The sequence below is a fragment of the Pseudophryne corroboree genome, chromosome 2 (assembly GCF_028390025.1).
Source record: "Pseudophryne corroboree isolate aPseCor3 chromosome 2, aPseCor3.hap2, whole genome shotgun sequence".
NCBI lineage: Eukaryota > Metazoa > Chordata > Amphibia > Anura > Myobatrachidae > Pseudophryne > Pseudophryne corroboree.
The window spans coordinates 393,771,338-393,794,525 of NC_086445.1; the positions used below are offsets into that span (position 1 = coordinate 393,771,338).

The window sequence follows — 23,188 nt, forward strand, 5'->3', positions numbered from 1 at the left end:
GCATCACACTGTCTCTGCTGGCTTGTCTTCTTCCCATAGTGCATCCTGGTAGCATCTCTTCCTCAGGTAAACGACACACATGCACCCAGCCTTTCACATGATGTAAAAGAAAATGTTAATCGTCAAACCAGGCCACCTTATTCCAGTGCTCCATGCTCCAGTTCTGATGACCACATGCCTAATGTATGTGCTATCACTGTAGGACAGGGGTCAGCATGGGACCAGTCTACGGCTACACAGCCCCATATGCAGCAAGCTGCGATGCATTGTTTGTTTTGACCCCTGTGTATCAGACCAGCATTAACTTTTTCAACAATTTGTGCTGCAGCAGCTCCTCTGTGGGATAGGACCAGATGGGCTAGCTTTGGATGACCATGCCCCTACTGCAGATCACAGGTTGTCCCCCCTTAGGCCACTTTCGATAGGAAAAAGCTATAGCAAATTGGAACACCCCACAAGGCTTGCTGTTTTGGAGATCATCTGACCCAGTCGTCTAGTAATCCTAATTTGGCCCTTGTCAAAGTTGTTCTGATCCTTACACTTGCCTATTTTTGCTACTTCCAATACATCAACTTCAAGAACAGACTGTTCACTTTCTGCCTAATATATCCCACCCCTTGATAGGTGCACCCGTAACCAGATAATAAAGGTTGTTCACCTGTCAATGGTTTTAATATTATGGAAGATGGGTGTATATACACACACACTTGGAAGGGACACCATACCCAAAGTGGTAACAAGTAAACAGATAAGCACATTTTCACTTACACTTTGCTAAGAGGCTATTATGCATCTGTTTTTTGGGATGCAAAATTACTACACCAGGGGGTTCGATCCCCATGCTCAATTTATCTGGTAAAAATATACACAGATAACTTAGTGATCATTTAGTGCAGAGATTCCCAGTCTTGGTCCTCAGGGAACACTAACAGTGCAGATTATAGTTATATCCATGCTTGAGCACATATACTACTTAAGTCACCAGTGCCCAAGTTGGCTATCCTTAAAACAAGGACTGTTAGCATGTCTTGAAGACACTCTGTTCAAGTGAAATAATCCTACCTAAATTATATTTTTCCTGTGTGAACATCAGTCTTTGGTCAGTAATCCCAAAGTTAAACAGCGCAGGAAGACAGATGAGGCAACTGCAAATGGGGACCTCCTCTGATGCCACAATTAATGAACACTGCATATGGAGACTACAACTTTGGGGCTACTTACTTTGCTTTTCTTGCTCATACCAGCAAAAAGCAGCTGACTGCTAGGAAATATGTACCACTATGATGATCTGACAGCCATGTTGCTGCATCACATAATTCATTTAAGTGTGGGTGTCAATCACTGAGAAAGACTTGTCACATAATGTCCAAGCAGGTGAAAAGACTGCATAAATCCTTAAAGGATCCTAAGAAAAACCTTTTCAGAAGTGACATAAATAAGCATGTCACTGCAAGTCACATGTGGATGACTACAATGAATTGTTAGAAATTAGAAAAAATAAGATTTTACTTACTGGTAAATCTATTTCTCGTAGTCCGTAGTGGATGCTGGGGACTCCGTAAGGACCATGGGAATAGACGGGCTCCGCAGGAGACATGGGCACTTTAAGAAAGAATTTAGATTCTGGTGTGCTCTGGCTGCTCCCTCTATGTCCCTCCTCCAGACCTCAGTTAGAGAAACTGTGCCCGGAAGAGCTGACAGTACAAGGAAAGGATTTTGGTAATCCAGGGCAAGATTCATACCAGCCACACCGTATAACTTGAGATAAACATACCCAGTCAAAAGTATGAACAATAACAGAGCAACAGGTCAACCCTGATGCAACCATAACATAACCCTTATTTAAGCAATAACTATATACAAGCATTGCAGAAGAAGTCCGCACTTGGTACCGGCACCCAGCATCCACTACGGACTACGAGAAATAGATTTACCGGTAAGTAAAATCTTATTTTCTCTAACGTCCTAGTGGATGCTGGGGACTCCGTAAGGACCATGGGGATTATACCAAAGCTCCCAAACGGGCAGGAGAGTGCGGATGACTCTGCAGCACCGATTGAGCAAACACAACGTACTCCTCGGCCAGGGTATCAAACTTGTAGAACTTTGCAAAAAGTGTTTGAACCTGACCAAGTAGCCGCTCGGCAAAGCTGTAATGCCGAGACCCCTCGGGCAGCCGCCCAAGAAGAGCCCACCTTCCTAGTGGAATGGGCCTTAACTGATTTTGTCAGCGGCAATCCAGCCGCAGAATGAGCCTGCTGAATCGTGTTACAGAACCAGCGAGCAATAGTCGGCTTTGAAGCAGGAGCACCAAGCTTGTTAGAAGCATACAGGATAAACAACGACTCTGTTTTCCTGACCCTAGCCGTTCTGGCTACATAAACCTTCAAAGCCCTGACTACATCAAGCAACTCTGAATCCTCCAAGTCAGTAGTAGCCACAGGCACCACAATAGGTTGGTTTATATGAAAGGATGAAACCATTTTCGGCAGAAATTGTGGACGGGTCCGCAATTCTGCTCCATCCGCATGGAAAACCAGATAGGGGCTTTTATGTGACAAAGCCGCCAACTCTGACACCCACCTAGCCGAAGCCAAGGCTAATAGCATGACCACCTTCCACGTGAGATATTTCTACTCCACCGTTTTCAGTGGTTCAAACCAGTGGGATTTCAGGAAACTTAACACCACGTTAAGATCCCAAGGTGCCACTGGAGGCACAAAAGGGGGCTGAATATGCAGCACTCCCTTTACAAACGTCTGAACTTCAGGTAGAGAAGTCAACTCCTTTTGAAAGAAAATGGATAAAGCCGAAATCTGGACCTTAATGGAACCCAATTTTAGGCCCAAATTCACTCCTGACTGTAGGAAGTGAAGGAAACGGCCCAGCTGGAATTCCTCCGTAGGGGCATTCCTGGCCTCACACCAAGCAACATATTTTCAGCATATACGGTGATCATGTTGAGCTGTCACGTCCTTCCTAGCCTTTATCAGCGTAGGAATGACCTCATCCGGAATGCTTTTCTCCGCTAGGATCCGGCGTTCAACCGCCATGCCGTCAAACGCAGCCGCGGTAAGTCTTGGAACAGACAGGGCCCCTGTTGCAACAAGTCCTGTCTTAGAGGAAGAGGCCACGGGTCCTCTGTGAGCATTTCTTGCAGATCTGGATACCAAGTCCTTCGTGGCCAATCTGGAACAATGAGTATTGTTCTCACTCCTCTTTTTCTTATTATTCTCAGCACCTTGGGTATGAGAGGAAAAGGAGGAAATACATAGACCGACTGGAACACCCACGGTGTCACCAGGGCGTCTACAGCTATCGCCTGAGGGTCTCTTGACCTGGCGCAATACCTCTGTAGTTTTTTGTTGAGGCGGGATGCCATCATGTCCACCTGTGGCAGTACCCACCGACTTGCAGTCTGTGCGAAGACTTCCTGATGAATTCCCCACTCTCCCGGGTGGAGGTCGTGTCTGCTGAGGAAGTCTGCTTCCCAGTTGTCCACTCCCGGGATGAACACTGCTGACAGTGCGCTTACGTGATTTTCCGCCCAGCGAAGAAATCTGGTGGCTTCCGCCATCGCTACCCTGCTCCTTGTGCCGCCTTGACAGTTTACAAGAGCCACTGCGGTGATGGTGTCTGACTGAATCAGAACCGGTTGGTCGCGAACCAGGGTCTCCGCTTGACGTAGGGCGTTGTATACGGCCCTTAGTTCCAGGATGTTGATGTGAAGGCAAGTCTCCTGACTTGACCACAAACCTTGGAAATATCTTCCATGTGTGACTGCTCCCCACCCTCGGAGGCTTGCATCCGTGGTCACCAGGACCCAGTCCCGAATGCCGAATCTGCGGACCTCGAGAAAGTGAGCACTCTGCAGCCACCACAGGAGAGACACCCTGGCCCTGGGGGATAGGGTGATTATCCGATGCATCTGAAGATGTGATCCGGACGACTTGTCCAGTAAGTCCCATTGAAAGGTCCTCGCATGGAACCTGCCGAAGGGAATGGCCTCGTATGATGCCACCATCCTTCCCAGGACTCGAGTGCAGTGATGCACTGACACCTGTTTTGGTTTTAATAGGTTCCTGACCAGTGTCATGAGCTCCTGAGCTCTCTCTATCGGGAGATAAACCCTTTTCTGGTCTGTGTCTAGAATCATGCCCAGGAAAGGCAGACGAGCCATAGGAACCAACTGCGACTTTGGAATATTTAGAATCCAGCCGTGTTGCCGTTACACTTCCAGAGAAAGTGCTACGCTGATCAGCAACTGCTCTCTTGATCCCGCTTTTATGAGATCGTCCAAGTATGGGATAATTGCGACCCCTTGCTTCCGCAGCAGTACCATCATTTCCGCCATTACCTTGGTAAATATTCTCGGTGCCGTGGAGAGACCAAACGGCAACGTCTGAAATTGGTAATGACAATCCTGTACCACAAATCTGAGGTACGCCTGATGAGGTGGATAAATGGGGACATGAAGGTATGCATCCTTTATGTCCAGAGACACCATAAAATCCCCCCCTTCCAGGCTTGCGACGGCCGCTCTTAGCGATTCCATCTTGAACTTGAACCTTTTCAGGTATATGTTCAGGGATTTTAAATTCAATATGGGTGTGACCGAACCGTCCGGTTTTGGGACTACAACATGGTCAAATAATAACCCCCTCCTTGTTGAAGGAGGGGAACCTTGACCACCACCTGTTGAAGATACAATTTGTGAATTGCAGTTAACACTATTTCCCTCTCGTGGGGAAAAGTCGGCAGGGCCGTCGGTGAGGGGGCATCTCCTCGAAGTCCAGCTAGTATCCCTGAGACACAATATCTATTGCCCAGGGTTCCAACAGGGAGTGAACCCACTTGTGGCTGAAATTTCGAAGATGTGCCTCCACCGGGCCTAGCTCCGCCTGTGGAGCCCCAGCGACATGCGGTGGATTTTTGTAGAGGCCGGGGAGGACATCTGTTCCTGGGAACTAGCTGTGTTGTGCAGCTTCTTTCCTCTGCCCCTGCCTCTGGCAAGAAAGGACGCACCTCGGACTTTCTTGTTTCTTTGTGATCGAAAGGACTGCATTTGATAATGTCGTGCTTTCCTAGGCTGTGCTGGAATATAAGGCAAAAGATCAGAATTACCAGCTATAGCTGTGGAGCCCAGGTCCAAGATCCCTTCTCCACACAATCCCCAGCCTTGTAAGGTAAACCCTCCATATGCCTCTTAAGTCGGCATCACCTGTCCATTGCATGTTCCACAGGACACGTCAAGCAAAAATCGACATAGCGTTGACTCTAGAACCCAGTAGACTAATGTCTCTTTGGGCATGTTATATATATATATATATATATATATATATATATATATATATATATATATCTATCTATCTATCTATCTATCTAAGACAGCATCTTTTATATATATCTATATATCTATATATATATATATATATCTATATATATATATACACATACATACTAGGGTCTCAATCTGTGCTGACAAGGTATCTGTCCATGATGCTACAGCGCTATAAACCCATGCCGACACAATCGCTGGTCTGAGTAGATTACCAGAATGTGTGTAAATGGACTTCAAAGTACTTTTACTGCATGCTATCTGCAGGATCCCTGAGGATAGCTGTTAAGTCAGCGCTACCTTTTGGGCAAACGTGACACCCTAGGGGAAGATTCCCATCGTATCCTGGCCCTAGTAGGGAAAGGATACTCCCTGAGAATTCTTTGTGGGAAACTGCAGTCTCTGGAGATTCCCGCTCTTTTTCTTCATGAGAGGAGGGAAATTTACCTCAGCTTTCTTCCCCTTAAACATATGTACCCTTGTGTCAGGGACAGATGAGTCATCAGTGATATGCAAAACATTTTTTATTACAATAATCATATATTGAATACTTTCCTGCCATTTTGGCTGTAACTTTGCATTATCGTAGTCGACACTGGAGTCAGACTCCGTGTCGATATCAGTGTCTATTATTTTGGATAGTGAGCATTGAGAGACTCTGAAGGTCTCTGCGACATAGGGACAGACATGGGTAGATTCCCTGTCTGTTCTCTAATCTTTTGTGCAATAAATTTACCTTAGCACTTAATTTCACATATCCAAACAGGTGTCGGCGTTGTCAACGGAGACACCACTCACAAACACATTTGCTCCATCTCCTCCTAGGGGAGACTTTTACCTCAGACATGTCGACACACACGTACCGACACACCACACACTCAGGGAATGCTCATCTGAAGACAATTCCCCCACAAGGCCCTTTGGAGAGACAGAGAGAGAGAGTATGCCAGCACACACCCCAGCGCTATAAACCCAGGAATAACACAGTAACTTAATGTTAACCCAGTAGCTGCTGTTTATATAGATTTTTGCGCCTAATTATGTGCCCCCCCTCTCTTTTTACCCTCTTCTACCGTGTATCTGCAGGGGAGAGCCTGGGGAGCTTCCTCTCAGCGGAGCTGTGGAGAAAAAATGGCGCAGGTGAGTGCTGAGGAAGAAGCCCCGCCCCCTCGACAGCGGGCTTCTGTCCCGCTTAAATATACATTTTCTTGGCGAGGGCTCAAACATATATACAGTGCCCAACTGTATATATGTGTACTTTTGCCAAAAGAGGTCCACATGCTGCCCAGGCCCCCCCCCCCCCCTGCATCCTTACAGTGACCGGAGTATGTGAGGTGTGTGGGAGGAATGGCGCACAGCTGCAGTGCTGTGCGTTACCTCAGTGAACAACGGAGTCTTTTGCCGCCGATTTCGAAGTCTTCTTGCTTCTCATACTCACCCGGCTTCTGTCTTCCGGCTCTGCGAGGGGAACGGCGGCGCGGCTCTGGGATCGGACGACGAGGGTGAGATCCTGTGTACGATCCCTCTGGAGCTAATGGTGTCCAGTAGCCTAAGAAGCAGGACCTAGCTTCAAATACTTTCTCACAGCAAGCTCAGGAGAGCTCACTGAACAACACCCAGCTCGTCCGGGTACAGTCTCAAACTGAGGTCTGGAGGAGGGACATAGAGGGAGGAGCCAGAGCACACCAGAAAGTAAATTCTTTCTTAAAGTGCCTATGTCTCCTGCGGAGCCCGTCTATTCCCATGGTCCTTACGGAGTCCACAGCATCCACTAGGACGTTAGAGAAAAGAAGAACTGCTATGACATTATTATATGGTTGTTTAAGAGTAAATACCAATATTATTGTGTTCTCAACATCGGACACATCATTTTCAATGTAGTTTCCCCTCTGATATAGCAGATTCCTTTACACCAGTGTTACCCAAACTTGGTCCTCAAGACACCCTCACAGTAGAGCTTTAAGGATAGCCATAGTTGTATGCAGATGGTATAATCAAACTGACTAAGGTACTAATTAAGCCACCTGTGCTTAAGTAAGAATAGCCTTAAAACCTGGTCTTAGAACAGTTTGGGAACCACTGTGGTACACAATAAAGATCTTTCATATTTGGTTTATACCAACTGCCTGGAATTATAGAACACTATTATACAGTAGCAGAAATGATGTGGATTTTACCACATATGGCTACACATATGGACACAGAGCTACAAGTGTTTACAGATAGACTGCAACGAACATACTGTTGCTTTCAGAGCAAGTGTCTTTGAACAGCTTATTTGAAGCTTTAGGTTTCCAACTTGAAACATACAAAATGTGGAAAAGAGACATGACTAGGTCAAGTGGAAGACCTGCCTGTCAGCAGATGTTTTCAAATATTGCATCTTTCAGTGAGGCTAATGAGGAAGACCACTTGTGGGAATATTAATAAAAATAAAATAAAATAAAAATCAGGTTAGTAAAAATCCTTAAACTTTAGCATTAGCTTTTCCTTAATTATTCTCCCCATTTAAACTGTATGATGTACATTGCTGCCTGTCGGGTGTTCTGGCTGCGCAATTTAGAAGATTTATAAAAACATTCCTGGTTTTATATTTAATATAACTGCCCTTTATAATCTAGAGGAAAGAACTAAATACTAAACCGCCACTAAGCAGATATACCGCCATGTATCTCTAGAAATGGATTATTTTAGCAGCGAGAAAACGGAAACAAGTGACAAATTCTATTGTATGGTCTCCACATTAAGTAAACTGGATAGAATACAGTTATAAAAATGGAAATCAACTGTAAAGTGTTTACAATAAAAATAAAATAATCAACCATAATCACATAAATGCAACAAATGCAACACAACGTGTGTGCGTGGCACTCACAGCGCAGAAAGACGACAGGCTACTGGTCCAATGAAATCAACATTTCAATGTTCATATGCAAACATTTTCATCAGGAGTATCTGACCTGATGATCATGTCTGCATATAAACATTGAAACGTTGACTTCATTGGACCAGTAGTCCGTTTTCTTTCTGCCGCAGAGTGACGCAGAGTATCTGCTTATATTTCCTGTACAGACGCGTGTGCCGTTACAATTGGAGGGCACCAGTCATTTATGATCAGATTATGTGGTATATGCAATTGCGGTCGAATTCCCGAAATTGCCGAATTTCGGGTATTTTTCGCCAAAAAAAAAAAAATCGTCAATGCAATTCAGTGCTTTCCGTCAAAAAAACGGACTTTCAAAATTCGACTTTTTGAAATTCGACTTTTGTCAAATTCGACTTTTCTGCAATGATACAAGTGCTGCAATTCGACCAAAGTGTATTCAATTCAAGTTTGGAAATTCGACAACAGTGCTTTTAGACAGTAAATTCGTCATTTTCAATCCGCCACACTTTGGAGGGTGAAACCAATAAAAAAAAATTAAAACATGGTTTTTTTTTGTTTGTTTTTTGGTAATAGCATATCTATTTATATTAGAAGGGATTAGGTACTTGGTTTGTCTTTTTTGGAGGCACAAGTATTATTTATATATTTTTAAAAATATATATTTTTTTTATAGCTGGAACGGTAAAATCAAGGAAAAAAATGGCGTGGGGTCCCCCCTCCAAAGCATAACCAGCCTCGGGCTCTTCGAGCTGGTCCTGGTTCTAAAAATGCGGGGGGAAATTTGACAGGGGATCCCCCGTATTTTTAAAACCAGCACCGGGCTCTGCGCCTGGTGCTGGTGCAAAAAATACGGGGGACAAAAAGAGTAGGGGTCCCCCGTATTTTTTACACCAGCATCGGGCTCCACTAGCTGGACAGATAATGCCACAGCCGGGGGTCACTTTTATACAGTGCCCTGCGGCCGTGGCATTAAATATCCAACTAGTCACCCCTGGCCGGGGTACCCTGGGGGAGTGGGAACCCCTTCAATCAAGGGCCCCCCCCCCCACCCACCCAAGGGCCAGGGGTGAAGCCCGAGGCTGTCCCCCCCATCCAAGGGCTGCGGATGGGAGGCTCATAGCCTTGAGAAAAATGTCAGAATATTGTTTTTTCCAGTAGTACTACAAGTCCCAGCAAGCCTCCCCCGCAAGCTGGTACTTGGAGAACCACAAGTACCAGCATGCGGGAGAAAAACAGGCCCGCTGGTACCTGTAGTACTACTGGGAAAAAAATACCCAAATAAAAACAGGACACACACACCGTGACAAGTACAACTTTATTACATACTGCCGACACACACATACTTACCTATGTTGACACGCCGACTGCCACAGTCTCCGACGATCCGAGGGTACCTGTGAAAAAATTATACTCACCTTCCAGCGTCCAGAGATAAATCCACGTCCAGAGTATAATCCAGGTACTTGGCAAAATAACAAAACGCAAAAACCCGTGCCAGCGGACTGAAAGGGGTCCCATATTGACACATGAGACCCCTTTCCCCGAATGTGCCGGGACCCCACGTGACTCCTGTCACTGAGGTCCCTTCAGCCAATCAGGAAGCGCTACTACGTGGCGCTCACCTGATTGGCTGTGCGCTGTCTGTGCTGTGACAGCGCATCGCACAGCTCTCTCCATTATATTCAATGGTGTGAACTTTGCCGTCAGCGGGGGGGTTACCCGCGGTCAGCCGCTGACCGGCGGGTGACCCCACCGCTAACCGCAAGGTTCCTACCATTGAATATAATGGAGAGGCTTTGCGATGCGCTGCGCTGTCTGAGCTCAGACGCGCAGAGCCAATCAGCAGAGTGCAAGGACGTTGCACTCGCTGATTGGCTGAAGAGACCTTTCAGTGACAGCTGTCACGGAGAGGTCTCTGCATTCGGGGAAAGGGGTCTCGTGTCAATATGGGACCCCTTTCAGTCCGCTGGCACGGGTTTTTGCGTTTTGTTATTTTGCCAAGTACCTGGATTATACTCTGGACGTGGATTTATCTCTGGACGCTGGAAGGCGAGTATAATTTTTTCACAGGTACCCTCGGATCGTCGGAGACTGTGGCAGTCGGCGTGTCAACATAGGTAAGTATGTGTGTGTCGGCAGTATGTAATAAAGTTGTACTTGTCACGGTGTGTGTGTCCTGTTTTTATTTGGGTATTTTTTTCCCAGTAGTACTACAGGTACCAGTGGGCCAGTTTTTCTCCCGCATGCTGGTACTTGTGGTTCTCCAAGTACCAGCTTGCGGGGGAGGCTTGCTGGGACTTGTAGTACTACTGGAAACAACAATATTCTGACATTTTTCTCAAGGCTATCAGCCTCCCATCCGCAGCCCTTGGATGGGGGGGGGGGGGGGGGAGGGAGACAGCCTCGGGCTTCACCCCTGGCCCTTGGGTGGCTGGGGGGGGGGGACCCCTTGATTGAAGGGGTCCCCACTCCCCCAGGGTACCCCGGCCAGGGGTGACTAGATGGATATTCAATGCCACGGCCGCAGGGCACTGTATAAAAGTGACCCCCGGCTGTGGCATTATCTGTCCAGCTAGTGGAGCCCGATGCTGGTGTAAAAAATACGGGGGGGACCCCTACTCTTTTTGTCCCCCGTATTTTTTGCACCAGGTGCAGAGCCCGGTGCTGGTTTTAAAAATACGGGGGATCCCCTGTCAATTTTTTCCCCGCATTTTTAGAACCAGGACCAGCTCGAAGAGCCCGAGGCTGGTTATGCTTTGGAGGGGGGACCCCACGCCATTTTTCCCCGAGTTTTTCCCCGTTTTTTTAATTTGCGGCAAAATCCGGCAAATCGGCCGTTTTTCGCCAGCGGGAATGTCGAATCCGTTTTTCATTGAATATGGTGAATTCCGGCAGCCACCTGCCGGAATTCACCTGTCGAATTGTGTCGAATTAAAAAAACGGCGATAATTTGCCGCGATTCGCCCGCAATTGCATATACCCCTATGCCTACAAGTGGAGTGCCGCTGACTGCCTGTTTTTAAATAAAAAAAAATAAGAATTTACTTACCGATAATTCTATTTCTCGGAGTCCGTAGTGGATGCTGGGGTTCCTGAAAGGACCATGGGGAATAGCGGCTCCGCAGGAGACAGGGCACAAAAAGTAAAGCTTTAGGATCAGGTGGTGTGCACTGGCTCCTCCCCCTATGACCCTCCTCCAAGCCTCAGTTAGGATACTGTGCCCGGACGAGCGTACACAATAAGGAAAGATTTATGAATCCCGGGTAAGACTCATACCAGCCACACCAATCACACTGTACAACCTGTGATCTGAACCCAGTTAACAGTATGATAACAGCGGAGCCTCTGAAAGATGGCTCACAACAATAATAACCCGATTTTTGTAACTATGTACAAGTATTGCAGATAATCCGCACTTGGGATGGGCGCCCAGCATCCACTACGGACTCCGAGAAATAGAATTATCGGTAAGTAAATTCTTATTTTCTCTATCGTCCTAGTGGATGCTGGGGTTCCTGAAAGGACCATGGGGATTATACCAAAGCTCCCAAACGGGCGGGAGAGTGCGGATGACTCTGCAGCACCGAATGAGAGAACTCCAGGTCCTCCTTAGCCAGGTTATCAAATTTGTAGGATTTTACTAACGTGTTTGCCCCTGACTAAATAGCCGCTCGGCAAAGTTGTAAAGCCGAGACCCCTCGGGCAGCCGCCCAAGATGAGCCCACCTTCCTTGTGGAATGGGCATTTACATATTTTGGCTGTGGCAGGCCTGCCACAGAATGTGCAAGCTGAATTGTATTACACATCCAACTAGCAAAAGTCTGCTTAGAAGCAAGAGCACCCAGTTTGTTGGGTGCATACAGGATAACAGCAAGTCAGTTTTCCTGACTCCAGCCGTCCTGGAACCTATATTTTCAGGGCCCTGACCACATCTAGCAACTTGGAGTCCTCCAAGTCCCTAGTAGGCGCAAGACACCACAATAAGCTGGTTCAGGTGAAACACTGACACCACCTTAGGGAGAGAACTGGGGACGAGTCCGCAGCTCTGCCCTGTCCGAATGGACAAACAGATATGGGCTTTTTTGAGAAAAAAACCACCAATTTGACACTCGCCTGGTCCAGGCCAGGTCCAAGAGCATGTTCACTTTTCATGTGAGATGCTTCAAATCCACAGATTTGACTGGTTTTAAAGAATCCCAGAACTACGTTGAGATCCCACAGTGCCACTGGAGGCACAAAAGGGGGTTGTATATGCAATACTCCCTTGACAAACTTCTGGACTTCAGGAACTGAAGCCAATTCTTTCTGGAAGAAAAATCGACAGGGCCGAAATTTGAACCTTAATGGACCCCAATTTGAGGCCCATAGACACTCCTGTTTGCAGGAAATGCAGGAATCGACCGAGTTGAAATTTCTTCGTGGGGCCTTCCTGGCCTCACACCACGCAACATATTTTCGCCACATGTGGTGATAATGTTGTGCGGTCACCTCCTTTCTGGCTTTGACCAGGGTAGGAATGACCTCTTCCTGAATGCCTTTTCCCTTAGGATCCGGCGTTCCACCGCCATGCCGTCAAAAGCAGCTGCGGTAAGTCTTGGAACAGACATGGTACTTGCTGAAACAAGTCCCTTCTTAGCGGCAGAGGCCATAAGTCCTCTGTGAGCATCTCTTGAAGTTCCGGGTACCAAGTCCTTCTTGGCCAATCCGGAGCCATGAGTATAGTTCTTACTCCTCTACGTCTTATAATTCTCAGTACCTTAGGTATGAAAAGCAGAGGATGGAACACATACACCGACTGGTACACCCACGGTGTTACCAGAACGTCCACAGCTATTGCCTGAGGGTCTCTTAACCTGGCGCAATACCTGTCCCGTTTTTTGTTCAGACGGGACGCCATCATGTCCACCTTTGGTAATTCCCAACGGTTTACAATCATGTGGAAAACTTCCCCATGAAGTTCCCACTCTGCCGGGTGGAGGTCGTGCCTACTGAGGAAGTCTGCTTCCCAGTTTCCATTCCCGGAATGAAACACTGCTGACAGTGCTATCACATGATTTTCCGCCCAGCGAAAAGTCCTTGCAGTTTTTGCCACTGCCCTCCTGCTTCTTGTGCCGCCCTGTCTATTTACGTGGGCGACTGCCGTGATGTTTTATCCCACTGGATCAATACCGGCTGACCTTGAAGCAGAGGTCTTGCTAAGCTTAGAGCATTATAAATTTACCCTTAGCTATATTTATGTGGAGAAAAGTCTCCAGACTTGATCACACTCCCTGGAAATTTTTTCCTTGTGTGACTGCTCCCCAGCCTCTCGGGCTGGCCTCCGTGGTCACCAACATCCAAAACTGAATGCCGAATCTGCGGCCCTCTAGAAGATGAGCACTCTGTAACCACCACAGGAGAGACACCCTTGTCCTTGGATATAGGGTTATCCGCTGATGCATCTGAAGATGCGATCCGGACCATTTGTCCAGCAGATCCCACTGAAAAGTTCTTGCATGAAATCTGCCGACTGGAATTGCTTCGAAGGAAGTCACCATTTTTTTACCATGGCCCTTGTGCAATGATGCACTGATTTTAGGAGGTTCCTGACTAGCTCGGATAACTCCCTGGCTTTCTCTTCCGGGAGAACACCTTTTTCTGGACTGTGTCCAGAATCATCCCTAAGCACAGGAGACTTGTTGTCGGGATCAGCTGCGATTTTGGAATATTTAGAATCCACCCCTGCTGTTGTGACAGTATCCGAGATAGTGCTACTCCGACCTCCAACTGTTCCCTGGACTTTGCCCTTATCAGGAGATCGTCCAAGTAAGGGATAATTAAGACGCCTTTTCTTCGAAGAAGAACCATCATTTCGGCCATTACCTTGGTAAAGACCCGGGGTGCCGTGGACAATCCAAACGGCAGCGTCTGAAACTGATAGTGACAGTTCTGTACCACGAACCTGAGGTACCCTTAGTGATAAGGGCAAATTTGGGACATGGAGGTAAGCATCCCTGATGTCTCGGGACACCATATAGTCCCCTTCTTCCCGGTTCGTTATCACTGCTCTGAGTGACTCCATCTTGATTTGAACCTTTGTAAGTGTTCAAATTTTTTTAGATTTAGAATAGGTCTCACCTAGCCTTCTGGCTTCAGTACCACAATATAGTGTGGAATAATACCCCTTTTCTTGTTGTAGGAGGGGTAATTTAATTATCACCTGCTGGAAATACAGCTCGTGAATTTTTTCCCATACTGCCTCCTTGTCGGAGGGAGACCTTGGTAAAGCAGACTTCAGGAGCCTGCGCAGGGGAAACGTCTCGACATTCCAATCTGTACCCCTGGGATACTACTTGTAGGATCCAGGGGTCCTGTACGGTCTCAGCGTCATGCTGAGAGCTTGTCAGAAGCGGTGGAACGCTTCTGTTCCTGGGAATGGGCTGCCTGCTGCAGTCTTCTTCCCTTTCCTCTATCCCTGGGCAGATATGACTCTTATAGGGACGAAAGGACTGAAGCTGAAAAGACGGTGTCTTTTTCTGCAGAGATGTGACTTAGGGTAAAAAACGGTGGATTTTCCAGCAGTTGCCGTGGCCACCAGGTCCGATGGACCGACCCCAAATAACTCCTCTTCCTTTATACGGCAATACACCTTTGTGCCGTTTGGAATCTGCATCACCTGACCACTGTCGTGTCCATAAACATCTTCTGGCAGATATGGACATCGCACTTACTCTTGATGCCAGAGTGCAAATATCCCTCTGTGCATCTCGCATATATAGAAATGCATCCTTTAAATGCTCTATAGTCAATAAAATACTGTCCCTGTCAAGGGTATCAATATTTTTAGTCAGGGAATCCGACCAAGCCACCCCAGCTCTGCACATCCAGGCTGAGGCGATCGCTGGTCGCAGTATAACACCAGTATGTGTGTATATACTTTTTATGATATTTTCCAGCCTCCTGTCAGCTGGCTCCTTGAGGACGGCCCTATCTATAGACGGTACCGCCACTTGTTCTGATAAGCGTGTGAGCGCCTTATCCACCCTAAGGGGTGTTTCCCAACGCGCCCTAACTTCTGGCGGGAAAGGGTATACCGCCCATATTTTCTATCGGGGGGAACCCACGCATCATCACACACTTCATTTAATTTATCTGATTCAGGAAAAACTACGGTAGTTTTTTCACATCCCACATAATACCCTCTTTTGTGGTACTTGTAGTATCAGAAATATGTAACACCTCCTTCATTGCCCTTAACGTGTGGCCCTAATAAGGAATACGTTTGTTTATTCACCGTCAACACTGGATTCAGTGTCCCTGTCTGTGTCTGTGTCGACCGACTAAAGTAAACGGGCGTTTTAAAACCCCTGACGGTGTTTTTGAGACGTCTGGACCGGTACTAATTGTTTGTCGGCCGTCTCATGTCGTCAACCGACCTTGCCGCGTGTTGACATTATCACGTAATTCCCTAAATAAGCCATCCATTCCGGTGTCGACTCCCTAGAGAGTGACATCACCATTACAGGCAATTGCTCCGCCTCCTCACCAACATCGTCCTCATACATGTCGACACACACGTACCGACACACAGCACACGCACAGGGAATGCTCTGATAGAGGACAGGACCTACTAGCCCTTTGGAGAGACAGAGGGAGAGTTTGCCAGCACACACCAAAAACGCTATAATTATATAGGGACAACCTTATATAAGTGTTTTCCCTTATAGCATCTTTTTTATATATTTCTAACGCCAAATTAGTGCCCCCCCTCTCTGTTTTAACCCTGTTTCTGTAGTGCAGTGCAGGGGAGAGCCTGGGAGCCTTCCCTCCAGCCTTTCTGTGAGGGAAAATGGCGCTGTGTGCTGAGGAGATAGGCCCCGCCCCTTTTTCGGCGGCCTCGTCTCCCGCTCTTAACGGATTCTGGCAGGGGTTAAATATCTCCATATAGCCCCCGGAGGCTATATGTGAGGTATTTTTAGTCAAAAATAGGTTTTCATTGCCTCCCAGGGCGCCCCCCTTCCAGCGCCCTGCACCCTCAGTGACTGCCGTGTGAAGTGTGCTGAGAGGAAATGGCGTACAGCTGCAGTGCTGTGCGCTACCTTAAGAAGACTGAGGAGTCTTCATGCCGCCGATTCTGGACCTTCTTCTTGTTTCAGCATCTGCAAGGGGGCCGGCGGCGAGGCTCCGGTGACCATCCAGGCTGTACCTGTGATCGTCCCTCTGGAGCTAATGTCCAGTAGCCAAAGAAGCCAATCCATCCTGCACGCAGGTGAGTTCACTTCTTCTCCCCTAAGTCCCTCGTTGCAGTGATCCTGTTGCCAGCAGGACTCACTGTAAAATAAAAAACCTAAGCTAAACTTTTCTAAGCAGCTCTTTAGGAGAGCCACCTAGATTGCACCCTTCTCGGCCGGGCACAAAAATCTAACTGAGGCTTGGAGGAGGGTCATAGGGGGAGGAGCCAGTGCACACCACCTGATCCTAAAGCTTTACTTTTTGTGCCCTGTCTCCTGCGGAGCCGCTATTCCCCATGGTCCTTTCAGGAACCCCAGCATCCACTAGGACGATAGAGAAAAATAAAGAGAGAGAGAGACTACTTTAACAAAGCAGTAGTCAAGTGCTGCTAGTGCAAATTATAGCCTATGTTAACAAATACAGAAATGACACACGTTATCAGGAGCTACTGTACCAGCAACAAGAGCTAGATAATAAATTTACCTTTCCTATACAACTGTTTATGTTCATAAGCACCTAGCAAGTATTTGATGAGACAGCTTACACACACACCTACAATACACACATTTTAGATAGACATATTATATATATATATATATATATATATATATATATATATATATATATATATACACACACACAGATATATTTACACACAATACATACAGCATACAAGTCTATAAGTGAAGCCCTGGATGTTTTCTATAAAAATCATTGACCTTTTAAAATTCTGATCTTAAAGATGCCACCTAATAAATCTCAAGTCTATTGTTAGACGGGAAGCTAGTTGCCCGCCATTGACTTGCTGCTTTTAAGCATATTTAGGGCCGAAGGAAGCAGTGGCTTTAAAGTTAAGAAATCTGAAGACCAGGTTCTCATCAAGATAAATTGAATTTTCATTTAAGAGTTGATTTATTATTTAATGTACATAGTTTCTACAGAGAAAGAAAAACAATGCGGGGAAATTGTACAAGCACCCACACGCCATTTATTCACATTGGATCAAGAATTCACAAGGTTGGGCAGGTTGCAGGAGCCAGGATAGTGGCCGAGTGTACAGGACACTGCAAGCACAAGTAAACTTTAGGGATGGCACGTCACTGAAAATGTAGTATTGGATGGAATTATCCTGTAATATTTAAACCTCAACAAAGGGTGGACATCTTTTGTAATGTCACACTACGTATTGGCTGAATTGTAAGCAGCCCATTGGACAAGACAGTGCTGTTTCAACTAAAACAGTGTACAAAACCTCTTTGCCAGCTTTAAGTCTTATTTTTAGCCTGTTCCGGCCCTGGCCTTGTCCCAGTGATGGTAAATATTTTACAGCAGATGGTACATTCTGGAAGGGAGACACACTTGGAATAGAAAAATAAAACAACTTTCTCTGCAATAAAATTACCATTACAATAAACTTGCTTACAGCAAATTGCAGTTGTAGAAAGGTTTGTGGAGAGTTGTGCATCATATTTAAAAAAAAAAAACAACAGATCATGAAGTTAATATTTGGCAGCTGCCGCAAGAGTAAACATCACTTAGCAAACTGTATATTCAAAAATAAATGAAACAATAGATACTGGTCAGATTGCGAGTAATTTCATATGCACTACAATTAGGTTGCTAAGTTTTCACCAACAGCAGCAAAATATAACAAACTACTCAAAGGTCAATGAGGGTAATGTGTTGTTGTCCTAAAGTAAACATAGATAAATGTAATGTTACCTGGCGGATTGGGCTAATAATTGTACTTCAAACAATAGCTGCAACCAAGTCTGAGCAAATACAGCAGTGTGTGTGCAAAGAATATTAAGGTGTTGGAGAACGGCTGCAATTCAGGCTGTTTACAGTAATAAACAATGACTAATGCAAGGACCAAACAAGGAGAACCACGTTCAATTGTGGCAGGAATTGTAGCTGGAGTACTCACAGTCTACTCATTCCTATTCTGGTTAGGCTACAATCCGTGTCATTACTGTAGCATGACCAGGGTAATCCTGGAAATATGACATTTTACACTTTACCCTGATTATTTACTCAGAGATGCAGTGTGATTAAACAGCAAGCAATCATTTTTTGTGGCCAGTTAAAAACTCCCCAAACATCAAGATTGTCTGAAAGTCTTTTGGGCTGACGAATTCTACTTCACAATATTAACATCCTTAAAAGAAAATATAAATGGATCAAAGTAATACACTCCATAACTAATGTATGATTAAACTTCAGTATCATTTTTAACAGCCAAAAGTACAATAAAATAATGTTCCAATGACCTATATAGGGCAACTTCCCACTGTTCCACTTGTCGATACAGTACATCGACCCCAATATGCTATCGGTGCCCTCATTTTTATTCTGTTTCTAGCTTACCGTTAACTTTTCCTCTGCTGATAGGACTTTTAAAAGGAGGAGAAGAGAAGCGGTCATCACTGATTTAAAATATTTTAAGGACTTGTATTTGTGTACTAGAAGGGATTATAGAATTCTTTTTATAATATATATATATATATATATATATATATATATATACACACATACATACACACACACATATATATATATATATATATATATATACATATATACACACACACTCCGAACCTCCGGCACTAGGAATGTACATACAAAGGGCAATCTTGCTCCGGTGCCCTCCCCAGGGATGTCGTCCCTTGTAGGAGAGAGAGATATATATATATATATATAGATAGATAGATAGATAGATAGATAGATAGATAGATATAGCTGTTACCATAAGGTATTTCTCTACAGTGTGTGCAGTGTTTCACTGGTGCACATCTTTGCTGTTTTCCATGATTCATAGCTGAAACGAATATCCAGTGAAGTCAAAGAGAATATAAAATAACATTATCAAGCAAACCATGCCAATCTCTGGCACTTAACACAACATGTAGTTATGTACAGTAGAAACCCAAAAGAGTTAGGAAAATGTGCTGTCTACTTTATACTTACAGTTATTGGAACATCTTTCATTCCGGAATTTAGTAAGTGGAGATTTAAAATTTTAGGAACATCTAGAAGACAAAATAAAAACAATGTTCAACATTAACTGCATCATTTTACAATACAAGCATGCAGTTGACACCGTGATGTGATTCTAAACCACAGAAGTGAGATGGAGTAGACAAAACAGAATAGTGTAATGTGTAATAATGACAAATACACACTACATGACCTAAAGCATGCAGTCACCACTGTTAGTGTGTTTGCCACACATACAGCTAACAGGTACTGCACATACAGTAAAATCACGCACACACATGCAATCTCCACAGTCCAACATTAGCAGCAGAATGGGTCATACAGAGTTTACAGAGACTTTCAGTGCGACACTGTAATAGGATGCTAACCTTCCAACAAGTCAGTTCATTAAATATCTGCCCTGCTACAGCTGCCCCGGTCAATTGTAAGTAATGTTATTGTGAAGTGGAAGCATCTAAGAGCAACAGCAGCTTAGATGTGAAGCTATACAAGCTTGGATAATGGGTCAAGTTGAGTGATGAAGCATGTACACATAACCTGGCTGTGTTGTAACACTTGCTACACCATTCCTAACTCCATATGGAAGCAACACTAGCACAATAACGATTTGTTGGGAGAGTCATGCAGTGTTTCTAAGGCTTGGCAGGAGCAAACAAAAATCAGATCACAATCACAGTACCATACATCCTCTGAAGTTGGGGCAAGGCTAACCACTATTAGGACTTTGGAGCGAGAAATCATGCTTCAACATCCGGCAATCTGCCAAACAGATCTCGGTTCCTGCCCAAACGCTTACTGCCATCTCTGTCTAACATTTGGAGGAATAATGGTCTGGGGTTGTGTTTCATAGTTTAGCTTGGTCCCTTAGCTCCACTGGAGCTAAATCGTAATATTACAATACTACAATGACAGAGAATTGTATGTTGGCAACTTTGAGGCAACAGTTTTGGAAAGGGCCATTCCTGTCTCAGCCTGACAATGGCTCCCATGCACAAAGCAAGACTCTTCAAATAATGGATGCAGAAAAAATGGTTTCTGGAAGACCTTGACCTGCACAAAGACCTGACCTCATCCCTTTCAAACACGGTTGGAATGAACTGGAATGTTACGTGCAACCTAGCCCTTACCACCCAGCCTCACTATTACACTTGGAGCTAAATAACTGTGAATCCTTGCATCCACTATTGCAAAACCTAGTGGAAAGATATCCCAGAAAAGTGGAGGCTATTAAAGTTATAAGGGGGAGTCTGGGATGTGCAATACTATAGTAATGTCCATGGCTTTGGAATACAACATTCAACAAGCACATATGGCTGTGATGTTCAGGTGTCCACATACAGTACTTTTGACTGAAAGGAATTAAGCAGACACTCCCTGGCTGACTGTTGTCTTATTCAAGGAGAACACCCAGAAGTCATGTCAAACTTTCAGAAGATCATATTATCTAGAGACCACCAAGCCCAACATAAATCTACAGTATCATACTGACCTATTAACCTGAACTCGTTACCACACTATTTTGAATGGCATAATACAAATGAGGATTCTCAACTGCATTTGTAGGGACATTTACATCTGCTCGTAGCTAGCACAGGAGACAATCATTCAAAAACTTGCCACTTTAAAGCATAACAGGTAAGAATTGTTCAAACATGTTAAATAACTTTGAGCTATGAATAAAACTTAAAAAATACAGGAAAGGTGCAGATTTATAGTATACCAACACCGACTTTAGGTGCTAAATTCGCATTGAAACAAAACAGCCAATCAGCAATTAGATTGTATCTGTTAACTGCAAGTAGGATAATAGAAAAGAAATGTCTAATTGATTACTGTGGTTAGCCTGACATTATGTGCCTGAACGTAATGTTAGCAGCAGAGACTTTTTGAGGTTTAAAAAATATGAATGAAATTGATTTGTACCTTGTGTTCGTAATGTACCGAAATCTAGCATCTCTATGGATGAGTAAATGCCAGGAGCTGAAAAAGAAAACAGTAAATGATTATTTCTCACATTAAAAACATGATGACAATTTACAGGGAGATTACAGGGAACAAACCTGTGGTGACTTCCACCTCCACGGGAAGAATAATGAACTCCGTGCTGTCTGAAGCATTGGTTTTAATTCTAATAAAAGCGGTATGATTGTCTGCCTCTCGTGAGGAGAAGCTTGCCCGCATTACCCCTTTTGTTTCATAGGGTGGAATTTCCTAAAATAAGAATAAAAGTAAAAAATATATAATACTTTAATAGCTCAATTAACAGAATCCACAGAATTAGGTAACTGTCTCATACCCATAATTTCTTAGTGCCCCCTTGCTGGCCTGTTGGAAGTTCTAAGTGTAGATCCCCCCCACTGGAGTACATTTCTACTACCTGCAAATAAAAAAGATGTAAAAAAATATGCGTTAAAACCGTTCTGCATGTCTTGAGACGTATGTAATAATGCTGAAATGATTTACAAAAAGGAGAAGTGTAGAAAGTTGTCACAAATCCAAAACACTTCTGGTAAACCTCATAAGCGTATAATTGCATGCACTGGTGACCCCTAATCAGGAAATATTAAACCCAAAATGTGTGTTTGTGCGCTTGGCTATTGCAGTCTTAGGATCTAAAACCAATCATGCACATGAGAGAAAAGGGCATGTGGCAGAAGGTGGCCTGTGCCAATATGAATGACAATTTCACACCAAGACTGTTACCAAGATAATAATTATAATAGGGCTGTGCATGAATATTTCTATATTGTTTCACAAGCCCTGTAGTGTAATTCAAACAAGCAGTGAAATAATAGCTGTAAATTAAGCTGTAACAATTACGCAAGGCGAAAATAAATACCAATAAAAAAATATTAACAGGGGGAAAAAAAAGGTAATCCCCCAATTAGCATGTTACATTTATAGAGCCCTTATATATCCAGTTATACGTGATGTAATTTAATTGCACATCATAAAACTTAAGTGACGGGTTTATATGCCACTAACATTTTAGAAGACTACAGCAGACACGCCACAATTCTAAAGTACACTCCAAAATTATAGGCGAAATTAGGTGATGATATAGTAATTCATGTATGTCACTATTTAGCAGGCACCTACCTGTAAAGGCTCGCTGTGGGGATTGTGAATATTAATTAAAGGTGAAAAACTGCTGTTTACAGGAACTCGTGCCCCAATAAATGGGCGCAATCGATAAGGGTTGGGAATTCCAACTCCAAAAACCTGCAATACATATATTTTATTTGTTTTTTTATACATGCTTAGAAAACACAACACTTCGGATACTCTCAGCGGCATGCCGGTTCTGAGAATGGGTACATGCACGAGAGGACTGGCATCTAGTCACATGCAGAGGCAGTCTCATCTAAAGATACAACTTGGCATAAAGGCAAATATTAACATTTTTCCATGCAAGCTTCATTTCAGCTAAACACACACGTTTTACATCCAAGCCTACATCACACATATTACCTTTAAAGATACAAAAAATCAGTTAACGTACCTGATAGGTAAATACCCCATGATTTGAGGTGTTAATAAATAAAGTATTCTCTACATTTCCCACTACTCTTGCGAGAAACACCACATCAAACGATGTGTTCCCACCTGGGAGTATTTTCTGGAAAGGAAACAAGGCATACAGAGGCACAAATTAACAAACACTGTCTTAGTACAGTAACTTACAGTGTTATACAATATTCACTGTTTATATTTGACTGTCATACTGGTAGTGGATTGGATGGGTGGGAAAAAAT

At 44.5% G+C, this 23,188-nt stretch overlaps 1 protein-coding gene across 5 annotated transcripts in view; it reads right to left on the reverse strand.

The window, feature by feature from the left end:
• Nucleotides 1-23,188, reverse strand: part of TMEM131 (transmembrane protein 131) — a 554,400-nt gene that overhangs the window by 123,250 nt on the left and 407,962 nt on the right. For all 5 annotated transcript variants that reach the window (XM_063953320.1, XM_063953322.1, XM_063953321.1 and 2 more), the window contains 6 exons: nucleotides 22,936-23,052; nucleotides 22,529-22,655; nucleotides 21,730-21,806; nucleotides 21,494-21,644; nucleotides 21,357-21,413; nucleotides 19,404-19,465 (listed from right to left, as the gene is read on the reverse strand). In XM_063953320.1, the coding sequence (XP_063809390.1) occupies nucleotides 19,404-19,465; nucleotides 21,357-21,413; nucleotides 21,494-21,644; nucleotides 21,730-21,806; nucleotides 22,529-22,655; nucleotides 22,936-23,052 (591 nt within the window). The remainder of the gene's footprint in view (nucleotides 1-19,403; nucleotides 19,466-21,356; nucleotides 21,414-21,493; nucleotides 21,645-21,729; nucleotides 21,807-22,528; nucleotides 22,656-22,935; nucleotides 23,053-23,188) is intronic.